We start from the raw sequence: 23938 nt of genomic DNA, 5'->3' as shown, positions 1-23938 counted from the left end.
GTACACAGATCAATGGGCAACCTTATATATACATGCGAACATATATGGCCAAAAGAATCAATTGATTGTCGAAAATCATAGTTCATTTGGATTTTTTGTTGACTTAAGTACAATTCGTACAATTAATGTATACAATGCGGTTGCATGGGTGAGGGTGCCTATGTATCAACAGTTTCTAAAGAGTATCTAAGTTCAAAATTCTTGGTAAGAGAAAATCAGTCACAACGTACTTTTACCTTGACTGTACAATCACTAGAGAAATAGTACACTCACGCTTAGAGGATCCTGAACATGCATTTGAAAGAAGTGTGCAAAACAGAATTGGGATTACTTAAATTTAAACACGCTCTGTTGCTGAATCTCAAGCCCGATAACAATATGGCGACTATATCTGCCGCCTTGTAATGTAAGCCCCGCGACAAGTTAAGTTTCCAGCAACTTTTCGCCGATGTAGACCCAAACGTGCGCGCAGAATATAGTTCCGCTGCAATACTGGCGATTTTCTCAATGTCTGTGATATGAACAGCTCGGCGGTCGAGGCAAGATTGGCACGGGAGATGCTGAGCGCCGTTCTCGCGCGGTTTAATACATAAAACCTGCTGCAAACTTAACCTGTCGCGGGGTATAGGACTCCCGGTTTGATTCCTGGTGGGGAACATCAGTGTTTCCTACCCTATTGGTCTATCTGAGCGCGAGAAACAAACTTCATTACATCTCACACTGCACTTCTCAGTTTTTATATTCCTAGTCGTCAGGATTTGTCAAAGTCTTTCAAGCCTACGTTATGCTAAGAGGGTAATTGAGTTTGAAGTGGGTATCGAACCTCAGCACAATGTGCGATCCACCCGGGAGCCCTTGATTACAAGCCGACACTGTTACCACTACATCGTTGAGGCCTATTTCTATTAGTGATTAGGCAACTATTAGTAACCTAGTGATTAGGCAACTATTAGTAACCATCAAAAAGAAGCTCGTGGCTTGTAGATTTCTAGGCAATCAAGCAAGCTTTCTTTCCCAGTTATGAAAGCAAAGGATTGTCTCCCGCTTTTTAAATAACTTAACCTGTCGTTTTGTAATTAAGAGGTCCCGGGTTCGTTTCCTGGTTGCGTTATGATTGGAATTGCACTTGAAACGGTCGCTTCAGTCCCGGGTAGTCTATATAAGAACAAAGTAAGTTTAAAACCATTTTTGTGAGTAAACTACGAAGAATACGTCAGAAAAAGGAACATCCCTCGGTTCACTGAAAAATCACACGTCAGCCACGTGAGTTTTCTTTGGCTTTTTAACCCTGTAATATCCGTAAGACAACATCCATTAACGTACTACATCAAGACGATATGTAAGGACGCCTGGTTGGGAAACAACTCCTCCACATCCTGCAGCGTTTCGCGTACGTGCAGGAACACCGCTTTGCGGTCGTCCCAGATCCTTGCTCGTAGGGCAAGATCGTCATTCAACAGCGATTTCTTGTGTAGTTGCCGCTTCTGGTCAGAGTGGTCATTATCTCTTTGAAAGTATGCGAAAGCAAGGAACCCAGTGGGTAATAGAACTGGCCTGAAATATGGGCCAAGTTTGAAGTTCGTTGATAAAGCAGCGGCGAGGTTCTTTGCAAGCACACACACACAGGCAGAAGACAAGAGAAAAAGAGGAAACATTCCGTGACATTTTCTCCCCCTCCAGTTTCTTTCGGTCAAACCGAAGCAGCCATCTTTAAATTCAAAGTACAAGGAACCAGGGACCATTCAAAAAGCCCCCTCGGATTCTCTCCCTCTCCCCCTTCCGCTAGGGTTTTGTTTGAAGCCCAACCAAGCCGAGTTCCAAGAAATCCACCGGAGTCTGAATGACAGCGACACACGATGAACAAAAATGAGACTGGAAAAAAACCCTTATGTTGCCTCCCTGAACTGTGCTTCGTGTGCCATAAAGTCCTTTTCTGTGAAGGTACACACATGGGAAAACTGGAGCGTCAACACTATATTCTACCGCAAGGTGTTCCCAACGAATGTTACGTAAGATTTCCACTTCGTATTAACGGAAATCAGACATAAAATGATGCAGTTTCTTCATATTTACTGTGATAGTTGATTTGCTTCATTTTACTCGTTTTTTCTGGCACCGTGAAGATGGGGATGAGTGATGATATGATGAAAATTGATGAATGGACACACAAACATGCCCAGGCCGGGATTCGAACTCGGGACCCCTGGTGTCGTACGCGATGTGCTAACCACTCTGCCACAGGGGCCGGCCTTACTGTGATAGTAAGCAAGCAATTTATGCGGAGGGTTTGATGACGTCGTTACAAATTTGTACTGTAAAGAGTATGAGAAGACATAATTAGCACCTAGAAGATAAACAGGGTCATATCATACACTTCTCTATGATATAGACAAACAATTACGTACTTCAAAAACTCATCGCGACGAATAGCTAGCCAAAGTCACTGACTGCTTATTCCATTGTTGTCGAAGATTAGGAACTTAAACTCGGGGATTATACAGCGATAAAGTGATACCGAATACACATACTTCCAGACTTCTTCGTGTGGAGTTATCTGAAGAACATCACAGTGGAGTAGTCCCACAACAAAGACGAACATTGCAATCCAGAATGTAACTGGTGAAATGCTTCAAAACATTGCCAGATATTGGAGAAGAGTACCCAAATCTGTGCACAACAGAATGGAATGAACTTTCGGCACGTGGTTTCTAAGGTTCGCCGAATCAAAATTTTTAGTATTAATATCCACGGTATACTTTATAGACTAAACACCCTGCACCTTGATATGATTGATATTGCTTCCAAAATTTAGTACAACCATGAAGGAAATTTATCACAGGATGCCAACTTCGATACCTCGTGGAGGAACATAGCAGTTTGGATCCCACTTTAAACTGTAGATCCAGTCCCGATTAGCCTATCTGTGCAAAAGAAACCGAAGGGAAAGTATTTTCTGCCCACATCTCAATTTCTACTGTTCCCTGATGTCATACCCATTTTCGAACAACGGAAAGCATATTTAAAATGACAATACCAACTTTCAAGATATATGAATTTCCTCGAAATTTGCCAAGCCTTGATAAATGAGCGACCATGAGGTGAACGGCCGGACAGGGCTGAGGCGGTCCCTGTGCACGCTCCAGGAGGGAATATCACTCCTTGTCGGGGACCAACCACAAAGGAGGCTTAGCTATTTAAGGAACAAGAAAATCTGCGTGCAGCGAGTACACAGAAGGCAAGACAATGCATACACATGCCGCCGATAAGCTTTCACACTTCAATGACCATTACTTTCTTCGCTTTCCAGGAACCCGCAGCTTGCTGGCTATGGAGATTTCCAGCGCTGATAGCGATTTTGACCCGCGTCGCTGTGCTTTCCTTGTGCACTCACGGACTGCTGACTTCCGCAACTGCACATAGAAAATTTTATCTTTAGCTTGGCTGTGTCGTCTCAGCGAAAACTTTGTCAACATTTTACATATCTATCATATTCCAAATTCTAAAAAAAATGCATGTAATTAGAATTCTTTCTACGCCATTGGTACGAATCTTCACGCGATTTATCTTTCGCTATTGTTTGTTATCTTTAACAGTTTCGTGCGGGCCCTAAACATATTTTCTATTGCATTTAACTACCTCGACAAAGCAAATCGTATGAAGAAGATTCACTTGAATGCTCTAGAAGGATTTATCTGGCCTCCGTGGCGGAGTGATTAGCACATCGCACTACGACGCTAGCGGTTCCGGGTTCGAATCACGGCCTGGGCATGGGTGTTTGTGAGTATCCATTCGTGTATTTCATCATATCATCACTCATCATCTTTGCGATTAGCCAAAGGCGGAAGAAAAACGAAGTGAAATAAACTAAATCAATCAATCAAATCTAGAAGGATTCTTTTCCAGAATTCTGAATTATACCATAGTGGTTTCGGGGAGCGGGGAGTGAGAGAAATATTCAACTATATCTTTGTTAACATAGTTGTGAACGTAATACGAATCTATTCTCCGTCACCGCGTTATTCTTAATGAACAAGTCATCTATACAACTAATCAGGGTGATGCAAGTTGCAACTGCATATTTGCCAACGGGGAAAGAAACATATTGTGATATTGGGTATGGATTAACTGGTCCAAGTGTTGTGTGTAGACAGCGCATAGTGGTAATTTCGTCGTCCTCTAATCAAAGGATTCTGGTTCGAATTCCACTTTAAACTGTAGGTCTAGTCCCGATTAGCCTATCTTACTCGATTCCTGGACTAGAGGTATCAGTTATTCTTTCTTTCGTTCGTTATCGTAGACTCCCTCAACAGCAAAACCTCAATGATTTGGGAACAATGAAGATACGAATCCTGCTTCAATGGGCGATGAAAGAGATTGGTTAAGTCTCAGAGCCGCTTAGGTTGCTGGTACACTTAACGGAAAAATCGCTATCTGAAAATCACCCACTTCCGAAATCGAACACGGGTGTTATTTTCAGAGATACTCCTCAAATATGAGCGACGTAAAATGAGAAAAATGCAACAAAAATTCCACCAAGGTAAAGTTGGCAACGTTTTCACGGATGAGACAGTGTGGATGACCAAACAACGTCACACGTCGGTGATTTGGGTAAGCCAGCGGATTCGCTCATCCCGTTCTCTGTCCGAAACGGGGAGAGTGTAACGGGCTGTCTGGCAGCACGTCAATTACTCACCGTGACTTCAGCAACAAAATCCTCGCGCAACACTTCGCGAGCTCATAAGAAAAAAATATACACACCCAATAACTTGATTCGTATCTGCCGAAATGTAAATCCACGATTGGACCATTTTTTTAGGACTGTTTACATATAGAAAAACTGCTACATACACATTACACACACAAGTACAACACTGGAAATAAAGACATACTGAAATCATACTGTAAACACACTGGGCCTCTCCGATGGCGTAGTAATAACGTCGCCGCCTTGTAATCAAGGAGTCCTTGTGGATATCTGTTCGGAATCGGAACCCACTTTAAACTGTAGGTTCAGTCCCGATTACCATAACTGTGCATAAAGTGAACTTAAAATAATAATATCAATGAACAATAATTCAACTACAAGACTGGAAAAAACATTCTGAAGTCATGCTTCACCAGCCTGTCGCTGGTTCCAGAAGGCGAAGAAGATATGGCCATAGTCAACAATGTGCCGAATGATATAAAGGTATGGTAACGTTCAAAAATATTTTTAAAAAGTCGCGAAATAGAGGTGTTTTATACACTGGACTCTCTTCAACTCGAACAGAAGTTAATTCCCATTGACACCATCTTTAATGACGTGTTGTTTTTGATAATTCGAAATTTGGATTGGATAATTCGAACCTCTTTTGTGTCCCCTTGGAGTTTGAATTAAATAGAAGTCCACTGGGTATGCAAAATAAAATTTTGTTTGCTTAGATACTGCAGCTGAGCATGAAATTGTATTTCTAAAGATTCAATCGGTTGCAAACCAGGAAACTTTTGATTGCGAGGTGTTATCAAGAACACCAATATGTTCGAGGTACCTTATCGCCATCTACATGCGAGCAACATATGGTCTTTTTCACGAAAGGATGTACAACAAGAACACACTCTTGTTAGTTCAGAGCCTCTAATTGTGACAACAGACGAGACGACCGGGCGGAAAAAAGCTATTTGGACTTCCGTGCGGACGGAAAGAAAGACTTGTAGAGAAAACTGTGGAAGGGGGGAGGGGGGTGGGCGGGAAGATGTGAACATATGACGCCGATGTCATCCGGAGTGGTTAAAAATACTAAATCTAAAAACAAAAATAAGAAAGGGGGGCTGAAAACTGAACCCCCTCATTGTCTTTGCGAAAGCGGCTGAGGCAGTATGTGCGTGCATGCGTGAACTTACATGATGGAGGGCTCTGATGCGTGGCAACCTTACAGACGACCGGCGCTCAGTGTTGCCAGAATGTGAGGGTAAAATTTCCCTTTTTCATCCAATTTTCCCCTTGATCTAAAGAAATAATAACAATAATAATAGCAGTAATAATAATAGTCCTCCCCCGTGGTCGTCCGGTCTAGTGCGCTGTGCTTTGAACTTCGATGCGGGTTCGAGTCCGCGTGGGTTCTCGGCCTGTATATAGCCGACCTCCGTTGCGGAGTGGTTAGCACATCGCGCTACAACGCCAGGGGTTCGAATCCCGGTCTGGACATGGATGTTTATGAGTGTTCACCATATCATTACTGATCCTCATCTTCGAAAATTAGTCAAAAGTGGCTCAAAAAGCGAAGTAAAATAAAGCAAGTCAATCAATCGGCCTGTATATAGGGCCGGTGGCAACCCACCATCGTGAGGAAATTGGGGAGCTACGAGTGAGTAGCGTAACCCGGTCTCTGATATCTCCTATAACGACTGAGGGTTCGACGTGCTGATCCCACGTCATCCCATAACGGTTGAAGATCTCCACATCTCTAGGTAGGATTGTGAGAAGGAGACTGACAGTCGGCAGATCGGCCAAGGCCCTTCAAGGGCTGTCGAGCCACGGGTTATTATTATATATAATAATAAGTAAGGTGTCCCGGGTTCGATACCCGATAGAGGCACATAGTGGTTCGAATCCCACTTTAAACTGTAGGTCCAGTCCCGATTAGCCTTACTGTGCATAAAGTGGACTTAAAACACCAAATCACTCAGTCAATCAAAAATAAGTAGTAGTAGTACTAGTTTTAGTAGTACTAGTAGTAGCAGTAATACCTTATTTTGGCCCATGTTCGTAAATATGAAAAATGTTTAAAAAATTATGACATACATTATAATAACAATCCTACTTACTACCAGACCATATGTCCCAGGTTCGAACCCAGGTGAAGCAAGAATGTACAGTTGTGTTTGTTCAATCACTAATTTGGAATACAAAACTGGAACCAAACAAAACCTGAACAAAATTCCCTGAAATTTTGGTATTTTTCATGGAAGTTCCCTCTTCCCTTAAAAATCGGTCCAAATTTCCCTGCAAAAAGGGAAATTTCCCTCCATGTGGCAACGCTGTCGGCGTTCGGCTCACAAGATCTCGAGGCGGCGGAATCTCAAAGGAAAGACTGCTGGAGACTTGCCAAAGGAAAAGGTCGGCGACTAGAACCCTCCCTCTCTCCCCCTCTCCAAACGACCAGCGCCAGTGGATCTCAATGGAATGTAGGGGGAGTATAATGGAGGGGCGGCTTCGTTATCTGTCAGCACACGGAACCTACAAGGCGATCCCGTATTGAAAATAGTAATGGGTTAAAAACTCTTCAAGACTTTCCTTCCTGGAAAAAGCGTGATGTACGAACCTTAGGACAGGAGGAAGTCGTTTCAAGGTTAGTAGCCATGCTTCCCTCTCATTGAGCTGTGGTCGAGGGTTTCTGGGATATCACCCTGTCGCGCATACAGGGTGTGCAATGTTCAAGGGCTTTGGGAATCACTGTCGAGACCAAAAAATATCGCGCCAGCATCTCTGGCAAAGTGCTTAACGTATACGAGGCCAGTGGTCCCAGGGTCGGATCCTGAGGAAGACATGACTGTCATTTTGTTCGTCCCATTATACATTTCAGCGCGGGAGTAAAGGAGGCCGGAGCATGGTGTTGATCACATCACCACCACTATGTTCGACATCGCGTGACGACCTTCCACCCCCTTGTTTTTTCATGATATGGCACAATCTAGAGGGACACGTTTACCTCTTTTTACTTATGTAATTCATAACTTCCATCATGAATCCTCACTCATCGTCACGATCAACGTAGAGAGTAGAAAAGCGACGGAGAATAACCAAAACAGAATAGTAACCAAAGGACACTTTGTTATAAAAGAAGTATGGTAAATATTTGCGATTGCCCATTGTCTCAACTACACATACACTGCAAGTGTACATAATACATACACCTCAATTTATACACTGACAAAGGCTGTGTTCAAGATAAGACGCACAGATAACAGAATCCTAAGAATATAGATATGCTGTACTTACCACGTGCGATTCGTTTTTTATGCTTTCTGAAGCGCGTGTATCGACATTTTCATTTGGGGGAGGGTGGCAAAATGATTTTTATTGGCAGGCCATGTAGCCTGACAACAACAATTGGGCAATTTACCTGGTTCGTAATCGTCTTGACTTGCTGGTGTGTGTAAATGAGGATAATCGATTTTTCAAACCATGTGGTAGAATGGCAATGTCAGTCAACAACCAACAACCAAAAGTTTAACTGACAGAACGAATATGGTCAAATGGCCTCATGATTCAACTGATCTAAATGAATTCCCATCACAGGGATGGTACCAACACAAGACGCAATTTCGTCTCATATTGTGAACAAGTCTATCTCATTCTCATCTCATTATCTGAACTACAATCTTGTTCTTGTATCTTGTCACACAAGGGTTTCGGATTCGATTCGTGTCCTGAGCACGGGTGGCACGGGTGTTTCCTTCGAACTGTCCCTCTTATCAATTTCATCCAATCACTATGCATCCTAGTCCTCGTCTCCGTACTGTCTGTATAACTGCAATAGCTTCATTCCGGCTGCATACAAGGCGACAGCCTATGTACTCAGGGACACTTCTGGATTGTAATGATTTTATTTACTATCAATAGGACCATTCTAATCCAGAAGTTACTGTATACTTTTCCACTGTTTCTACAGCAATTAGTCAAGAGAAGGTAATTTTGAGGAAGACCTGGAATTCTCACAATATCGATATGACCTCATTTTTTCAACATTTTCAAAACTCCACCGAAGAAGACTATGGGGGAAGGGGGCAATAGATGAAACCACAGTGACAAAACTTCGTTAATTGCTAAGCTCTTCTGTGCCTGACTTTGAGGTACTGCTGAAAATTTCAACACTGGCCATCACGTCATGCATGGGTGTCCGGAAGGTGGGGCAAGGGAGGGCCAAAGCCCCCTGGAAAATTAATGTAACCATAAAGGTAAAATAAAATATAAAGTGCTCCTCTGTGCTATGCACCACGTCATGAAGGGGGTGTGGGGTTAGGGCCCCACACTTTCTTGATCACGGCCGAAGGTTGGGGTGATGTGATCAGCACCAGGCCCCTGGCCGCCTTTACCCCATTTCAGTCACAGTAATTTGTCAATTATTATTGAAATGGCGTTGCAGGAACAAAACTTCAAACTGAGTGTTTTTGAGGGGGCAACACTATTATGGGGAAAACATGCCTCCTTTGCCACCCCCGGAAAAAAATACCTTGCTTGCCCCTCTTTGGGAAAAGTCCTGCGGACGTTCATGACGTCATGTACATTATCTTATCTGCGTAGGCTTAATGCTCACATGCGGCGAATTTCACCTCAAACGTTTGATCATTTTTATGAGCGGGTATCGACATGCTCACTGCACATCCAATTTTTTATTGCTCGTTTGTTAGAATTTCCGTGCAAGTGCAAGAATGAAGCCGAACGCTCTCCCTTGTTCGAGGAGCTGCAATGAATGACCGTAAACGCAAACAATCGTCTTCTCGATGCGCACATGGCGGCACGGCCAGCAAACTAATTCCCATCTATCAACTCTACAATAAAACTTCACGTGACTCTTGTTTCTCTCCAAGCCAAGTCCCAACTCGAGGAAGAAAAATCCCGGCGCCTCCTTCCAAGTGGGGAACCAGGTTCTTGGACTCTCAAAGCAGGCGGCTTTTCGGCGGCCAATAGCGAGGAATGGCGTGGGGAGAGGGAAATCTGGTGGAATGAGAAGCCGCTGTAGGGTAGGGTAGGACCGGCCGGCGTTGCCAAACTTCTGTAATAAGTCTAACACGATTCTAAATGTAAAGATCAGGGGTTCGCAGGCTCTAAAAACTTCTAGAACACGTCAAGGGGGTGGGAAAATACATTTAAAATGACACCAGTACAGAGGTGGAAGAAGCAAACTTAAATAAAACAAACCCGAATAAGTAATTAAGAAACTAAAGAAACCTATTGAGAACTCTCTTTGGTTGCAATCCTCAAAATAGTTGCGTACGTTTTCAGAATGAAATGGAATTTACCTTTCACAAAGTAAGAGATTCTGGGAGAGGGGCGGTTGTCCCTACACCATATTATAAGAGTTTGTACACTCCAGCTCACATAAAGTGGCACATCTGATAAGGCTAAGTGCGTGCCACTTTATCTGAACAGGAGTGTACATTTAGTTATGCTTCCTCGATAGCGTGGTGGTTAGCACAGTCGATTCCCCATAATGGTACATTTCAGTTAACTAAAAATATATATGTACATCATCCGAAGCATAAACAGGATTGAAGTAAAACTAAAAGACTTCTGCATTACTTTCTCGCATTTTCAGAACCATAAGCGTAACTTGGCGGGGGCAAGTGGGGACTTGGCCCCTCCCCAAACTTTTTTTCAGGTTTATTAAAATTTACAAGCTAATGGTACTTTTCTAACCTCCTGGGTCTTTTGGTTATAAGTCCACTGTATGCACAGATAGGCTAATCGAGACTGGACCTACAGTTTAAAGTGGGATCCGGACCACTATGCGCCTCCACCGAGTCTAACCTCCTTGGAGCTGAGAACCAAGATGATGAGTAATTTTTACTATTTTGCAAATGTAACAGTTATTTAACAAAGTAGTTCTGGGTGCTATGTTTATGGGATATATAACATTTCGATTCTGGGCCCCCTTCATAAGCCAAAAGTTCGATCCTAACCCTGAAAGTTTTGTCCCAAGTTACGCCCATGCCCAGTGGCGGCGATTGGGTTCCACAACGGGGGGGGGGGGGCAAAGACAGTATATTTCCATTTGTATATAAGATTTAGCATAGTGCGAAGGCGACATTGGCGAAAAGTGGGAGGGCAACTGCCCCCTCGCCCCCCCTAATCGCCGCCACTGCCCATGCATAACAATCTATTGTCCTCGTCGTCGCTAACAAACTTTGTGTGGGAAAAAAGAGAATATAAAAATGATAACAAACTTTAGCTCAAGATTGCCATGACACCTCACCACGCCAGTAAGCGTGCGCAAATAGCCCACGAGTAGGCTATCAGCTTGTTGGGTCACGATTTTCTCGTGCTGCAATATCGCAAACGTTTATTGTCGGCAGACAAATAAAACGACGGCGACTGCGTTTATACATCAGCGATATGCCTCTTCCGCCTCGGCGCGGACAGAGTTTAAACAAATAGCCCAGTTAGATGCAAATTTCCTCGTAAACTTATTGGTGATGTTTCTGATCGGCGCATAGAATGGAATCGCTACAGCATGTACAGGGTCAACGAAGTTAGTAATAAGTTGTGTCTTACACAGCGTATATTGATACACCTGAATTGTATCTTCTACAAATATGCTGTATAAAGAAACAAACTGCAGTACTAATTGAGGCGAGTGTACGTACAGGGTAGAATTTATGCATGAATAACAATAACACTATGGCATCGTATTAGCGTTTAGTTCTCAGAGTACTACGTATTTAATAGTAAAAATAAATATTTAATCAAAATTTGACTTAGAGTACCACGCCGAGAATCGAACTCTGATTGCTATTTTGACTATCCTGTTCTCTGCAGGAAATATCATTTAAATCATCAAACAGATGAGTAAATCCCATAATACCTGTTCCGGGGCCACAGCTATTAGCGAGTTTACCAGGCAAATTCCTGCTTTTTAGAAGGCATCCATGGTTAGTTACTTTTTCGAAAACTACCCCCAAGAAAAATTGCAACAAATTGCATTAACTAAGAATAGGATTATAATTAATGTAAGGATAGGGCACATTGCTTGCGTTCAATTAAGACGTACCCATTCTTTACAGTGGCGTGCCCCGAATTTTCGAAAGGATGGGGGGTTGCGTATACTTTTTAGTAGTCATTTTGTAATATTTTCCTGCCATTGGTGTTTCTTTTTTTTTTTTTTAGAAATGCTGGGCCAAAGGGGGTTATGACCCCCACCATCGCCCTCTTTGGTACGTCATTGATTCCTTATATACAGTATATATATATAGGCTATATCTTAGTACTCTCTCTATACCATTACCTGCAGAATATGTGAGAATGTTTATTTATTTCCTATCGACAATGTTTTTGAATACTCTATCATTCTTTTGCCTTTTATTGCGGGTATCGTCGAAAAGGTAACTTTCATTATAAAACGCCAGAAACAACTATAGTTAATTCTTCAATGTCTAGATTGCCTTAATTACAAAGGCGATAGAAATACGTAGGTACTCTTAAACAACTTCAAACACCCATACTTGGGCTCTCTTAGTGTATCAAAAGCTATATAAATGCAAATTAAATGTCAAAGAGTCAAAACATGCCCGTCTGGAATACATGATGCTCTGAATGTAAGCCACAATGGATAAGAATTACGACACAAGAAGAAAAAAAAACTACGAAAGACATGGTATTTGGGAGCTTACCTGTGATCTGCTTGTATCCATTCAAAAATTTCGTCTTCCACCACCTCACGAAGTTGGTCGCCATGGGTGAGGAAATAAATAGGATGATGAAAAACAAATGCCGATCGCTGAAGTCACACACACACCGCTGCTGCTACATGCCGAAAGGAAGCGCTTCCGTTCTGATGTGTACCGTCCCCACGCGTCTTTCGGCATTTACGTTATTGGGGGAGAAACTCGATCTCTTTTTTTTCCACTCTCTCCTTGGAAACATGCGTCACATAGCAACCACACTAATGCACCATCACTATCATTCGCACCACAAAACACACGTATCTCAGCATCCGGTTGTTAATATACTTTGCGGCACTTTTATCATTCTTCTCTTTCTCTCACTCTCCCTTGTTATGACTAGTGATTGTTTCTGGACCGAAGTTACGTTGGAATGAATGTGTATCAAGTTTGTTTTCCTCTCTATCTTGCACGTAATGTGTTTTAACTCGTGGCTACCCCATTAGTTTTACACGCGGGAAGGAAAAAACATTACGTTTCTATACAGTTCCTTCAAAGAGCTCTGCAACAACACAGTTCTCGGTGCGAATTTTGAGGAACAGCATTTCAGCGCGAAGTGAAATTTGTCGAAGCAGCGCCTAAGAAACACCACGAACTTCGTTCACTACAAAAACACTCTCCTCTCTTCCTACGATCGCTTTAGGCTCGTCGGAGAGGAGAAAAAAACACGAAATGAGGATACGAAAAACTTGTGCTTTGTGTACGTCACGTAAACAAGCTCACAGTTTCCACTGCACTTGTATGCATATGTCCCTACCTTGACTTGACAGCACCGCACTTCTCGCTACGTTTTCCCAGCGTTGTTGCACTGTTGACAAGAGAAACTATCCTGACTGTTCCTTGCGTGACACTGTCCGTTCGCAACGCGGTGCTTTCCACAACTAAAATGTGCCACCACAACCTCCTCGGATTCCCCCCCTTCGCTTATCCATCCACAACAAGTCTCTAAGAAACGCCAGCGCCTACCCGCGTACGAATCTCGTACTACAACGAAGGGGCAATGGGTAAGACTTCCCCTCGGCTTGTGCTATTTCCAAAGCGTACCGCTACGCGCCGCTGCAATCCAGCTGTCTGTTTCGGTCTCGTAAGTTTTCGTTCCAGCGCCGTTGGTACGCTCAATGCCAGGCCTTGTGTTTGCTCCACACACTCGCACGCACACAACCACACGCTTCACGCATCTGCCTTCTCTTCTCGACTGATTCAAACTCGCCGACGTTCACCGCTATTATCTGTCGGCCCTCCTGCTGTTCCGCTCTTCACTGTACTTCATGGCTTATTCCCCGAGGACTGTCAGGCGAGGGGACGATGGAAAATGAACGAAGCATTGTTGGAGAGAGGGGCGTGAAAGTCCATGGACTGAACCACCACGCCTTGGGTTTGGCCAAGCCGAAAAGCGCTATACTGTTTCCAGCTTTAAAACGAAGTAGGTGTGGCCAATAAGTTACCGAAATTTGTATTAATGCGCGCGGTGCCCACTTTCTATTCGCCAGCACTTGCCCCTCCCTCCTAGCGCACGTGTTAGCTTCAGTGTCAGTATTTTTCACAACGTTTCGAAACTAAAGTGGCTTTTAAAAATGTGCAAATATTAGTTTTTAAAATGAACACTGTTGTAAATACGAGAGATGAAGAAAATATAATAAAATAGAGGTAAACACTTACGATGTCAGTTCTCGTCAATGGTAATATACCATGTAAGAAGAATTCACACAGCTGGCGGAGTGGTTATCACTGTGCGCTACGACGCCAGGAGTCCCGAGTTTGAATCTTGGCCTGGGCATGGATGTTCTTTGTGAGTGTTATTTCATCAATTTCACCATATCATCACTCATCCTCATCCTCGCGATTAATCAAGTGTGGCAGAAATGCGAAGTAAAATAAACCAAATGAATCATGAAATAATTTAACCAGCGTAGACAAACTCATATCCATGAAAAACAAACATCCACTTTCCTGCTGACGGCAGCAAGTACAAAATCGGCTAAAATGTGCCATCCGCGTTTTTGTTCGGCTGAATTTCCTTGCGGACCGCATAAATCCTTGTTTTTAAGACACCTGTTCAGAAGTTAACGATTCAACACAATACTCTGGATTCCCCGCAATTTTGGTATCGCCACTTGCTCAAGGTTTCAAATGTAGATGTTTTGTAACACTTGCCATTGAAGCCACATCAACATTCAATGATACTTACTACAACCTATAAACACTACGCAAAATCTCGAGAACCACCACACGGCAAGGGAGGGCAGGTTTTGCAGGGTCGAGGGGAGGAAAGCTATAAATAGCCGTGTGCTTGAGGGTAATAGTGTTTCGGAAGATTCTTGACCACCAGAAGTAGTGTCTCCAACTATGTTAGTTTTTCCCTTATGAATTAGATACAAGAAATGTGAATGTCTTATTACGTACACGCGTGTTGGAACATTAATAAAACTTTGTAGTTGCGAAGTTGGCTATGTAGCAATTAGATACGATAACAGCTTTGGAATATTACCGAATTGTAACGATGTTTCTATAGAGGTCGGGTAGCAACACTGAACGGCACAGTTTGCCCATCTATAACGCCAAAAGCTTGTGTCCCCGCCCTCTACAAATTCCTTCCTGGAAGCAGTTGCCAGTGTATGCATCTGGCATTTTTCTTTGACAAGCTGGGGGAATTCAGGTTCCTGAAATCTGAGCATGTTTTATGTGGGAAGTAAGAAAAGGAAGCATAGGTGGATCATTTAATAAATGCTAAACTAATATTCCGTACGATTTTAAGCATCACTGGTTGTATTTGCACCAAGCAATTTGGCTTTCTCAAAGGTTTCGCTACAATCTTTTGCAGTGTGTTGATTTTACCATTCTAGATAAAACGCATGAAGTTGAAAGTAGTGTGTGCGTGTTTGTGGTATATACATCAACACATGTGTAATCTAGAGATTCCCATGTCAGTTACTGTCAGTGTAAATCATGTTTTCTGATTCTGTCTAGTCCTGTGTTTCAAGATTATAGACTGTACTTAATATTGCGAATTTGCAACACTGCACAACACGGAGTGACGGACAAGTAGCGGGAATTTCGTTAATTTAAATGAGTGAATGTCACCATAGGTGCTTTACTAAAGAATGGTTATGAATTCATAAACAAGGATAAGGCTAGTAAATGCTTTGAACAGCATACAATGCTGTATTACTCTAGTTTCAAGACGGCATTGAATGGACTATCTATCAGGGTGCAAAAGGTCTGCGGAGGGACTATTGCCAGAATCCACCAATAGGGCTGCACTGGCTTTCTCCAGAACACGTGCTTTTGTTTACATCCACTTCGTAGTGGAAAAAAATGGACAATAGTCAGTTATTTGAGGCCTGAGAACGGCCCTTTACACTACAAAATAACATCAAACAGAGCTAAACTAAAAACGAACCACCCAGAAATAGAGCTACTTTGAACAGTACGACACCGCAATGAAGCCTCCATACAAGCAGGGAAGACCCACACCTCCACCTACAGGCGATAAGGGCCCCGCAGATCCCGTGGGGTGGGGGATCCGAGCTGAACCAGTCCCCCTCAAAGGGTTGGTTTCATACCACAGTCATTAAGAAATCTTTGTTCCAACCAATCTTACATCTGTAATATTTAGACGATATATTTTTCGAAGTGAGCATCAGTCGCATAGCAAATCAACATACAAATTCCCTGCGTGAAACTTGTTTCTCTGCATTTTTCCAGGAAGGGCTAAGCAAAGGTTTTTTTTTCCAGTTTTTCTCAAAAAATCACTCATCCAGTTTGAAGTTATCATGCTCCTGCAACAGCTTTCCAATAATTAAGATAAATTGCTGTGACTGACATGAGTTGAGTTTAATTGGTGCTTTAAGTCCACTTTATGCACAGTAAGGCTAATCGTGACTGGACCTATGGTAACATTAATTTCCAGGGGATACGTGGCCTCCGCTTGCCCGCCTCTCCAGACGTCCATGGTAAAGGATTGAGAATTAATAACAAACATTGTTGTCATTGCAATCAAAACTTATCCTAGCCCAGCTAAGGAGCTTTTCATTAGATTAATTTGGTTTATTTTACTTTGCATTTCTGCCACTTTTGGCTAATCGCGAAGATGATGACTAGTGATGATATGATGAAATTGAAGAAGGTACACTTACAAATAACACCCATGCCCTGGCCGGGATTCGAACCCGGGACCCCTGGCGTCGTAGCGCGCTACGATAATCACTCCGCCACGGAGGCGGGAGAGTGTTTCATTAGGTGGCGCCCACTGTACAGTGTGTCGAGTCCCAACACCGTTTCCTGATTCTCTAGCCAAGAGTCCTGGGTTCGAAACCTGGCATGCGTGTTCTTTGTGAGTGTCGGTTTGTCAATTTCATCATATCATTCATCTTCAACGTCGCGATTAACCAAAGAAGCGAATTAAAATAAACTAAATCAATCAATCAATCTATTCGATTCTCTAGACCAGGGCAGTGTCGAGCGCGAAAGTGTGTTGCCGAGCTCTATTGTGGAGTGGTTAGCATACCGCGTTACGACGCGAGGGATTCCGGGTTCTAATCCCGCCTTGGGCATGGGTGTTCTTTGTGAGTGTCGCTTAATCAATCTCATTATATCACCACTCATCTCTATCGTCGCGATTAACTAAAAGTGGCACAAAACGATGCCAAGTAACAAAAATCAAATCAAATCGAAAGTATGATGATTTTTGCTTGAAATCCTTAGAAGCTTAAGGATGGAAGTAGGAAAATAAAAAATGTCGATTGTCGCATTTTTCACTCTCCTTATGGTGACATTTGTTGGTAACATTTTTCAAATTTCGAATTAAAATTTCCAATTCTCCATTTGAAATGGTGAGGGGTGTTCTTAAAAAGTGAGGAATCTAATTACAGTGTCGTTGCGACAACTTGGTAAATTTAATCTGCCAGTCGCAGAAATGCTGAGTATAATTGGGGTGACATCCACCTCAATGCCTGCAGTTTTTTGCATGCATCGTTTGTAAATTGAGCACGTCCCAGGTATCGATTTAAACGCCGTTCTTGCGACATCACGAATGCCTGGATACGGAAGAGAAAGCAGTCTCCCCCCTTCCCTCCTTTCTTATCAGACGGTAAACCTTGGCCGTTGTAAATCTCTCATCCCAACACTCCGCTGCAACTGAGAACAGCGTCTTTCTGGCGCCGTAACCCCACCCTCAAATTTTCACACCTGTTTGCAAATTACGTTTTCTTCTTTATTTTTTTCCCCTTACTTTGTTTGTGCGATCCCGCCCGAGAAGAACCTTGCAGTATTGCTTGGTGAAGATTTCTGCTTCGGCCAATGCAAGGTCGTCACCGGTGTGGCCTTCAAACCGCGCCTCAATGAGAGTGGATCAAGTTTCAGTCCCGGGATGTCAGAATATATGATCTGGAATGGAAGAAGGAGCGCAAGAAAGATTTGCGGATGGACAAGGAAATGTGCCGAGGAAAGGAAAGAACCGAAATGGCCTGGTGCAGGCTTGGGGGTGAGCTGTGGTTTTCACTGTGTGTCGCGACGTCATGGACGTCCGCAGGATTTTTTCCAGGGTCGAGCAAAAGAGGCATATTTTCCCCATTAATAGCGATGCCCCCTCAAAAAACACTGCTTCAGTCTGAAATTACCATGTTCCTTGAACGCTCGTATAATAATTGAGGACTAAAAGTGGTAAACGTTGTAAGTGCCAAAAGCGAAAGTGTTGGGAAATCGCATTGTTCAGCACATCAGCCCGTAAGAACGTTCACACTTGTGACCTCTTTACACGCTCTTTGAACTACTTAGAGGGCTACCAGCCACATTGCACAGTTTAACGTGGAAAACGGTGTTTGAATTATTGTGGCACTTACAGCGTTTACCAATTTTAGTCTTCAATTAACATACATTACTTTGACTGAAATGACATTATGTGTGACATATATTAGGTGAACATTCATTTCCATTGGGGGGCGATCCCCCCCCCCCCCTCCTTCCGGACGTCCATGTGTAACGTTGTTGGTGTTGGTGCGAGGTGTTTCGGCTATTAAAAAAAAATATACGAAGAATATGAGTTTTCAAAATTCCGCAATTAAGTTTTTCATCACCAAACTGTCTCATTCTTACCATGCTAAACCATAGGAGCATTTCCCAATTAAACCAAAAGTTGGAGCAAATATCCTCAACCTTATATTTTCCACTTCAAGGGCTGTTGCAAATTATGACAATATGGCCAATAACATTAACTTTGATTAAGAGCTAACAGCACTGGCATTTGTCCATTTTGACCCAATTCAAAGACTTCATCGTCGATAACCGAGGAGTATTTCAAGAGAGTGAACATTCACGATTTTATCACCGATATGATTTCAGCTGGCGCCGTAATGCCACAAAATGAACAATAAACTCTGACGAAGTATCACTCTTATTATCGCCCGCAGATTGATTGCGGCAATAACAATAATAATAATAATGAAAATACAGCACCGTCGGATCGTTCATTAAATACATCGCCTCGAAACCGACGAGAAAGAAATGAGAAAATATTATGTGGGATTAATGACCTAACCGGTGCTGTAATATATATATTACGATAACTAGCTGGTACCCAGTAACCATCAACGCATGTGGCAGATAAGGTCGTGTGAATTTTTCCATGAAAGATTTTTCATATAAGGAACTGGTTGACATACATACTTCCGTACGGTGGGATATTTGAAATGTGTTTTCTCTTAACTTGGTCTACACTGGCTTATAATGTAGCCATTATATTGAAATAATAATTTCATGTGTATGTGTATTGTCATTGCCGGATTTAGCGGGAGGGACACGAGGGCATGTGCCCCTCCCAAAAGAAATATCTAAGTAGTAGTATTATATTACAGTAATGACAGGAGCGTATATTCTAGGCTAGCTAGGATATCTGCGAAGCCTGAAGTCTAGAGAATAAAATTCAGGAGAAAAATATATCAGAAATTGTAATTAATAGTATTCATATCAGTGAGATGATGATGCTGATTCTGAAGTTGGTCACCTGATTTCTTATGAGTTGGCAACCTGATTTCGTTTGAGTTGGCAACCTGATTTCTTTGGAGTTGGCAAACTGATTTCTTAGGAGTTCTATTCATAGTCTAGGACCACGTGACATAGTGAGATAGCCCATATCTTGGACTCAATATACGCCACTGAGTAATGTTCTTTCCCATATAGTAAAAGAACAAAACAAAGTTTAACACAAACACATTAATCAGAACCAGATTTACTAAACTCGTAACTAAGCCAACACCGGAAATCGAATCCGGGACTTGTTAGTTTCAAGGCAATAACGTTAGCTAATGGACACAAGGAGAGATGTTTAATATGAAGACCACAGGGAAAGAACGTGAGCCAAATTGAGGTAAAGGTGCTATCAAAGGTTGTTTCTAACTAGGAATTGTACAAGAATAGAACGTGATTTTTGCACCCATTACAATAAGATTTTGATTGCCTCATAACAAGGAAATAATGTGTTCTCCTGCAAAATCAAGAAAATGGACAGAGCACGTTCTTTCCCTGTGGTCTTCATATGGGATTTTCGCCGAGGAAATGAATTCTCAAGCTTTTTGCAAGCATTGTTAATACAAATAATGTAGAAATACTTTTACATTCTATCATCTGGTAATCAAAGGATCCTGGGTTTGATTGCTTGTGGATGTTCACTGTATAGTGGACCTAAAGCGAGCCCCTGTAATTGTCTTGAAGTGGACATTATGTAACAGACTCTTTTAATATATGTTCCAAAATCTGCACACTACACTTTCAATGTTACATCTTTTTCATATGCTTACAACATAATGCGTGCCTCTCACAGAAACAAATTATACATCCGCCTGTGTGTATAGTTGTCTCTTGTGGTAATTTTGTTCCATATCTGTTAATCAAATAATTAACAATGTATTTAATTAGCTTATGTACCCAGTGCATTGCAGTGTGCCATGAAGGCAGTAAGTGTATAAGTGTGAGATAGAGTTTCAACTATTTTCAATATCAGCCCCATAGAAAGAGATTTATTTCAACATATTTCAGTACACATATATGCATATATGTTACATATTTCGAAATTCTCTGCTTTATCGAACAACATAAATGAACAACATAAATGAAGAGGGGTATGCGCTTATGTCCTGGTGCCTTTAAATAAACCAGGACGTCAGTTGCTCTGAATATAAACGGTTCCCCCGCCTTTTCTCTTTTCATTTCTGTTTATTATTCAAAATATACAATATATAATACAATAATATTAATAATAATAATAATGATAATAAAAACATGGTATTATAATATTGCTTGTGACATTTTACATGTTTGAATTTATGCTAACCCATTCTAGGAGCCAGAACGATAATTATAATTAATTTGGTTAATATAAGAATATGATTAATCGTTGGTTAGTTAATAGAGTTAATTTTCATTAGTATTATATAATTAATTAGAAGTTAGTAAAAAGATGTAGGTCAAGAATTAGTTAGCCCCATGGAAGAGATTATGTGATACACGTTGCGTTCAGTTACTCTGAGTTGTTCACCCCCTCCCCAAATTTAAGCCGATCCCACGTGGCCGTCAGAGATTCAACCGATTTTTTTTTATTATTTAGTTTTATGCCTTTCCCCTTCATATCGTTTTACGTACCTCCTCCCTACACTTTGACCTTTTGCACTTGTTCATTGCAAACACAAACATCCACTTCGCCAGGGTTTTTTTTCCCCAGAATTTTCCATCTGGGTTCGTGTTTATGGAGGTGTAAGGATAAATTTAGAGCCAAGATAACCATAAATGTGGCCTTTTTTGACGAATTTTGCGAGATGTCGAGGAAATTTTTGGTTGGGGGTTTCAGGGGGGTATTGCGAGTGTGTGGATAAATGACTGCACTTCGCCACAGTAGTCGCAAAGAGACTTGTTCACCGAGACTCTCCAATGTGCTAATTTAAACTGTAATGTGCTAAATCCTTTATGCGACACAAGCAAAAATGTATTGGAATGGGTACTGGAATCAGGCACATATCTGCAAATTTATTTCAGGGATGTCCAAACCAAGTGTCTCAGTAATAATTAATAATGTTTAAATTAAAATAATTATATTGTAAGTATTAATTTAAATTAAAAAGAGAGGTACAACTTATTACATAAGATGAATTATATAAAATTAGATTATAATTATAAATATATTGAATAAAATAAATACTAATTAAAATACACAAATTATTATATTATTACACGAATAGATAAAAACACGGTATAGGATTAGAGATATGAACAGCACGTATTCATTATCTAGTTTATCTGTAGTTAAGATCGACATAACTTGCATAAAACAAGTGCCTTGGGAAAGATATTAATGTCAAATAGGTGAAGAATTGAATATTTATTGAAGAAACAAAAAAAAACGTGTTAGATCCAATTGGCGAAAATTAAAGTTCATGATTAATTGCCTTCCAGTTAGTTCAGTGGAAATTAATAACCAGCGATTATACAACTACTAAACAAGTATATTTTCATTATTTAATTTTAGTACTTGGTAAATCTTTATGGGGGGGCCGGACCTCCTGCACCTCCCCCCTTAAATACGTCCTTCACTGGAATCTGTATCAGTCACCAAATCCTTAACCCCACACAAGCAGGTCATTTCAACGTGAATAATTTAAATTATAAAAATACATTAGAAAGCTGCGAGATGAATATTTTTACAAAGAACGTTCACTATACAGTAAAGTTATTGAGGACAAGCAATAAATGTATCAGATATTTCACACGCACATGTCCTGTTCACAGGATGGCCAGAAGTTGTTTCTGAAACGGCTAATGCAGTGGTAAAAATGTGACGTCGGTTGGATTTCCTTGGGAGAAAATCCGTGGGTATTTCGTCGTCCTTCCCAAATTTCCTTGCAGCAATGCCGATGCCTAGGCAGATGGTGCAGGGCAGACAAAAGGATGCCGCCCAGACGGTCATTCACACACACCTGCCTCGGCAGTGCTATGCTATTCTGCGTATTTCCTTCTGCCCGGCTCTCCCGCAGTTCCTGTGGAAGATGGATGGAACGATTCATTGTCAGGGCGCAGCTACGCTCGAAGTAATGTCGGATAGATAAAATAAAGGCCGATGTTGCTGATAGACCTTCCCAATTTAAGGAAACGTAATCAGGACCAACGCCTCACACGTGTATAATATGGCAGAGGTCAATAAAAATTACTACTCCTCATTTTCACTCAACATTGTATAATTGTATACACTATAGTATTTCCCCTTTTGAAAAATAACAGCAATTTCGTGGTTATATTTCCTTATCAATGGGCTAGGACTTTTTCATTATAAAAATAATAAACATTCGTATAATGAATATAGTAATAATATAATATAATGAAAATATACAGGGTGTACCAAAAGCCCCATTACCCCCCCCCCCCTTTGAATTGTAGAAAACCTGCAAAATGTTATTTTAACAGCATGCGTATGATGTGATGATGGTATGCCATTAAATCAGACCAATGACCACCATTTACTCCAGAGGATTTGTGTGCACACCCCCATTTTCATGGCACAGTATTATTCGCCTCCAGGTGCGACGTGAAATCCTCCGTAACATGACTGGCGTGAGGGAAGCAAAGGCACTGCGAACAGCTTCTTGAAGTTCCCCAGTTGTCTGATAACGATTATGGGCGACTTTCTGTTTGATGTGCCCAACATAGCGCATTATCACAAGATGTCAGATTTGGACTTTGGGGTGGCCATTTTAGAGGTGCTGGTAAATTTGGCGATCCTCGTCCAATCCATTTGTCTTTGAACACATCATTGAAGTATTCTCTTAAAATGGCCACCTGAAATCCAGATCTGACATCTTATGTTACGGAGAATTTCACATCGCACCTGGAGGCGAATAATACTGTGCCATGAAAATGGCGGTGTGCACACAGATCCTCTGGAGTAAATGGTGGTGATTGGTCTGATTTAATGGTATACCATTATCTCATCATACGTATGCTGTTAAAATAACATTTTGCAGGTTTGTCTACAATTCAAAGGGGGGGGGGGGGCTAATGGGACTTTTGATACACCCTGTATATAATTAACTTCTTCTTCATAAGGCACTACACTTCATACACTGAAAGTTTTGGCCTTCTCGACAATTCCTCTACATTTTTTCCTGTCCTGGATGCACTTCCACCATTTGTTGAGCTTCATATCTTTCAGCCTCCCCGATGGCGCAGTGGTAGCGTCGTCGCCTTGTAATCAAGGGGTTTGATACTCGCTGGGGCACATAGTGGTGCGGATCTCACTTTAAACTCTAGGTCGAGTCCAAATTAGCCTTACTGTGCAAAAAGTGGACTTAAAACACCAAATCGATCAATCATATCTATCAAATCCTTAATAACATCATCTATCCATCTGTTTTTGGTCTGCCTTTTGCTCTTGTTCGTACTGGGTTCCATCTGTATATCCCTTTAACTACGTCGCTTTTCCTCTGACATTCTATGAACATGCTCAAGCCATCTTAGTCTTTGAGATTTGATAAAGTTT

At 41.7% G+C, this 23938-nt stretch overlaps 1 protein-coding gene across 2 annotated transcripts in view; it reads right to left on the bottom strand.

Annotated features, from left to right (window-relative positions):
- The window catches only part of nkd (NKD inhibitor of WNT signaling pathway naked cuticle), a 243428-nt gene that overhangs the window by 50628 nt on the left and 168862 nt on the right, over positions 1 to 23938 (bottom strand). Inside the window, exon 1 of one of the 2 annotated variants that reach the window (XM_083139340.1) lies at positions 12370 to 13388. The exons of the other annotated variant lie outside the window; for it this stretch is intronic. Coding sequence (XP_082995466.1) covers positions 12370 to 12433 — 64 coding nt within the window. The 5' untranslated portion in view covers positions 12434 to 13388. Of the gene's footprint in view, positions 1 to 12369; positions 13389 to 23938 lie in introns of those variants that run through there. 2 annotated transcript variants of the gene reach the window in all.

This window comes from Lepisma saccharinum, chromosome 17 (genome assembly GCF_977018435.1).
Source record: "Lepisma saccharinum chromosome 17, izLepSacc3.1, whole genome shotgun sequence".
Lineage (NCBI taxonomy): Eukaryota > Metazoa > Arthropoda > Insecta > Zygentoma > Lepismatidae > Lepisma > Lepisma saccharinum.
This window is presented reverse-complemented; position numbering and strand designations above follow the sequence as displayed.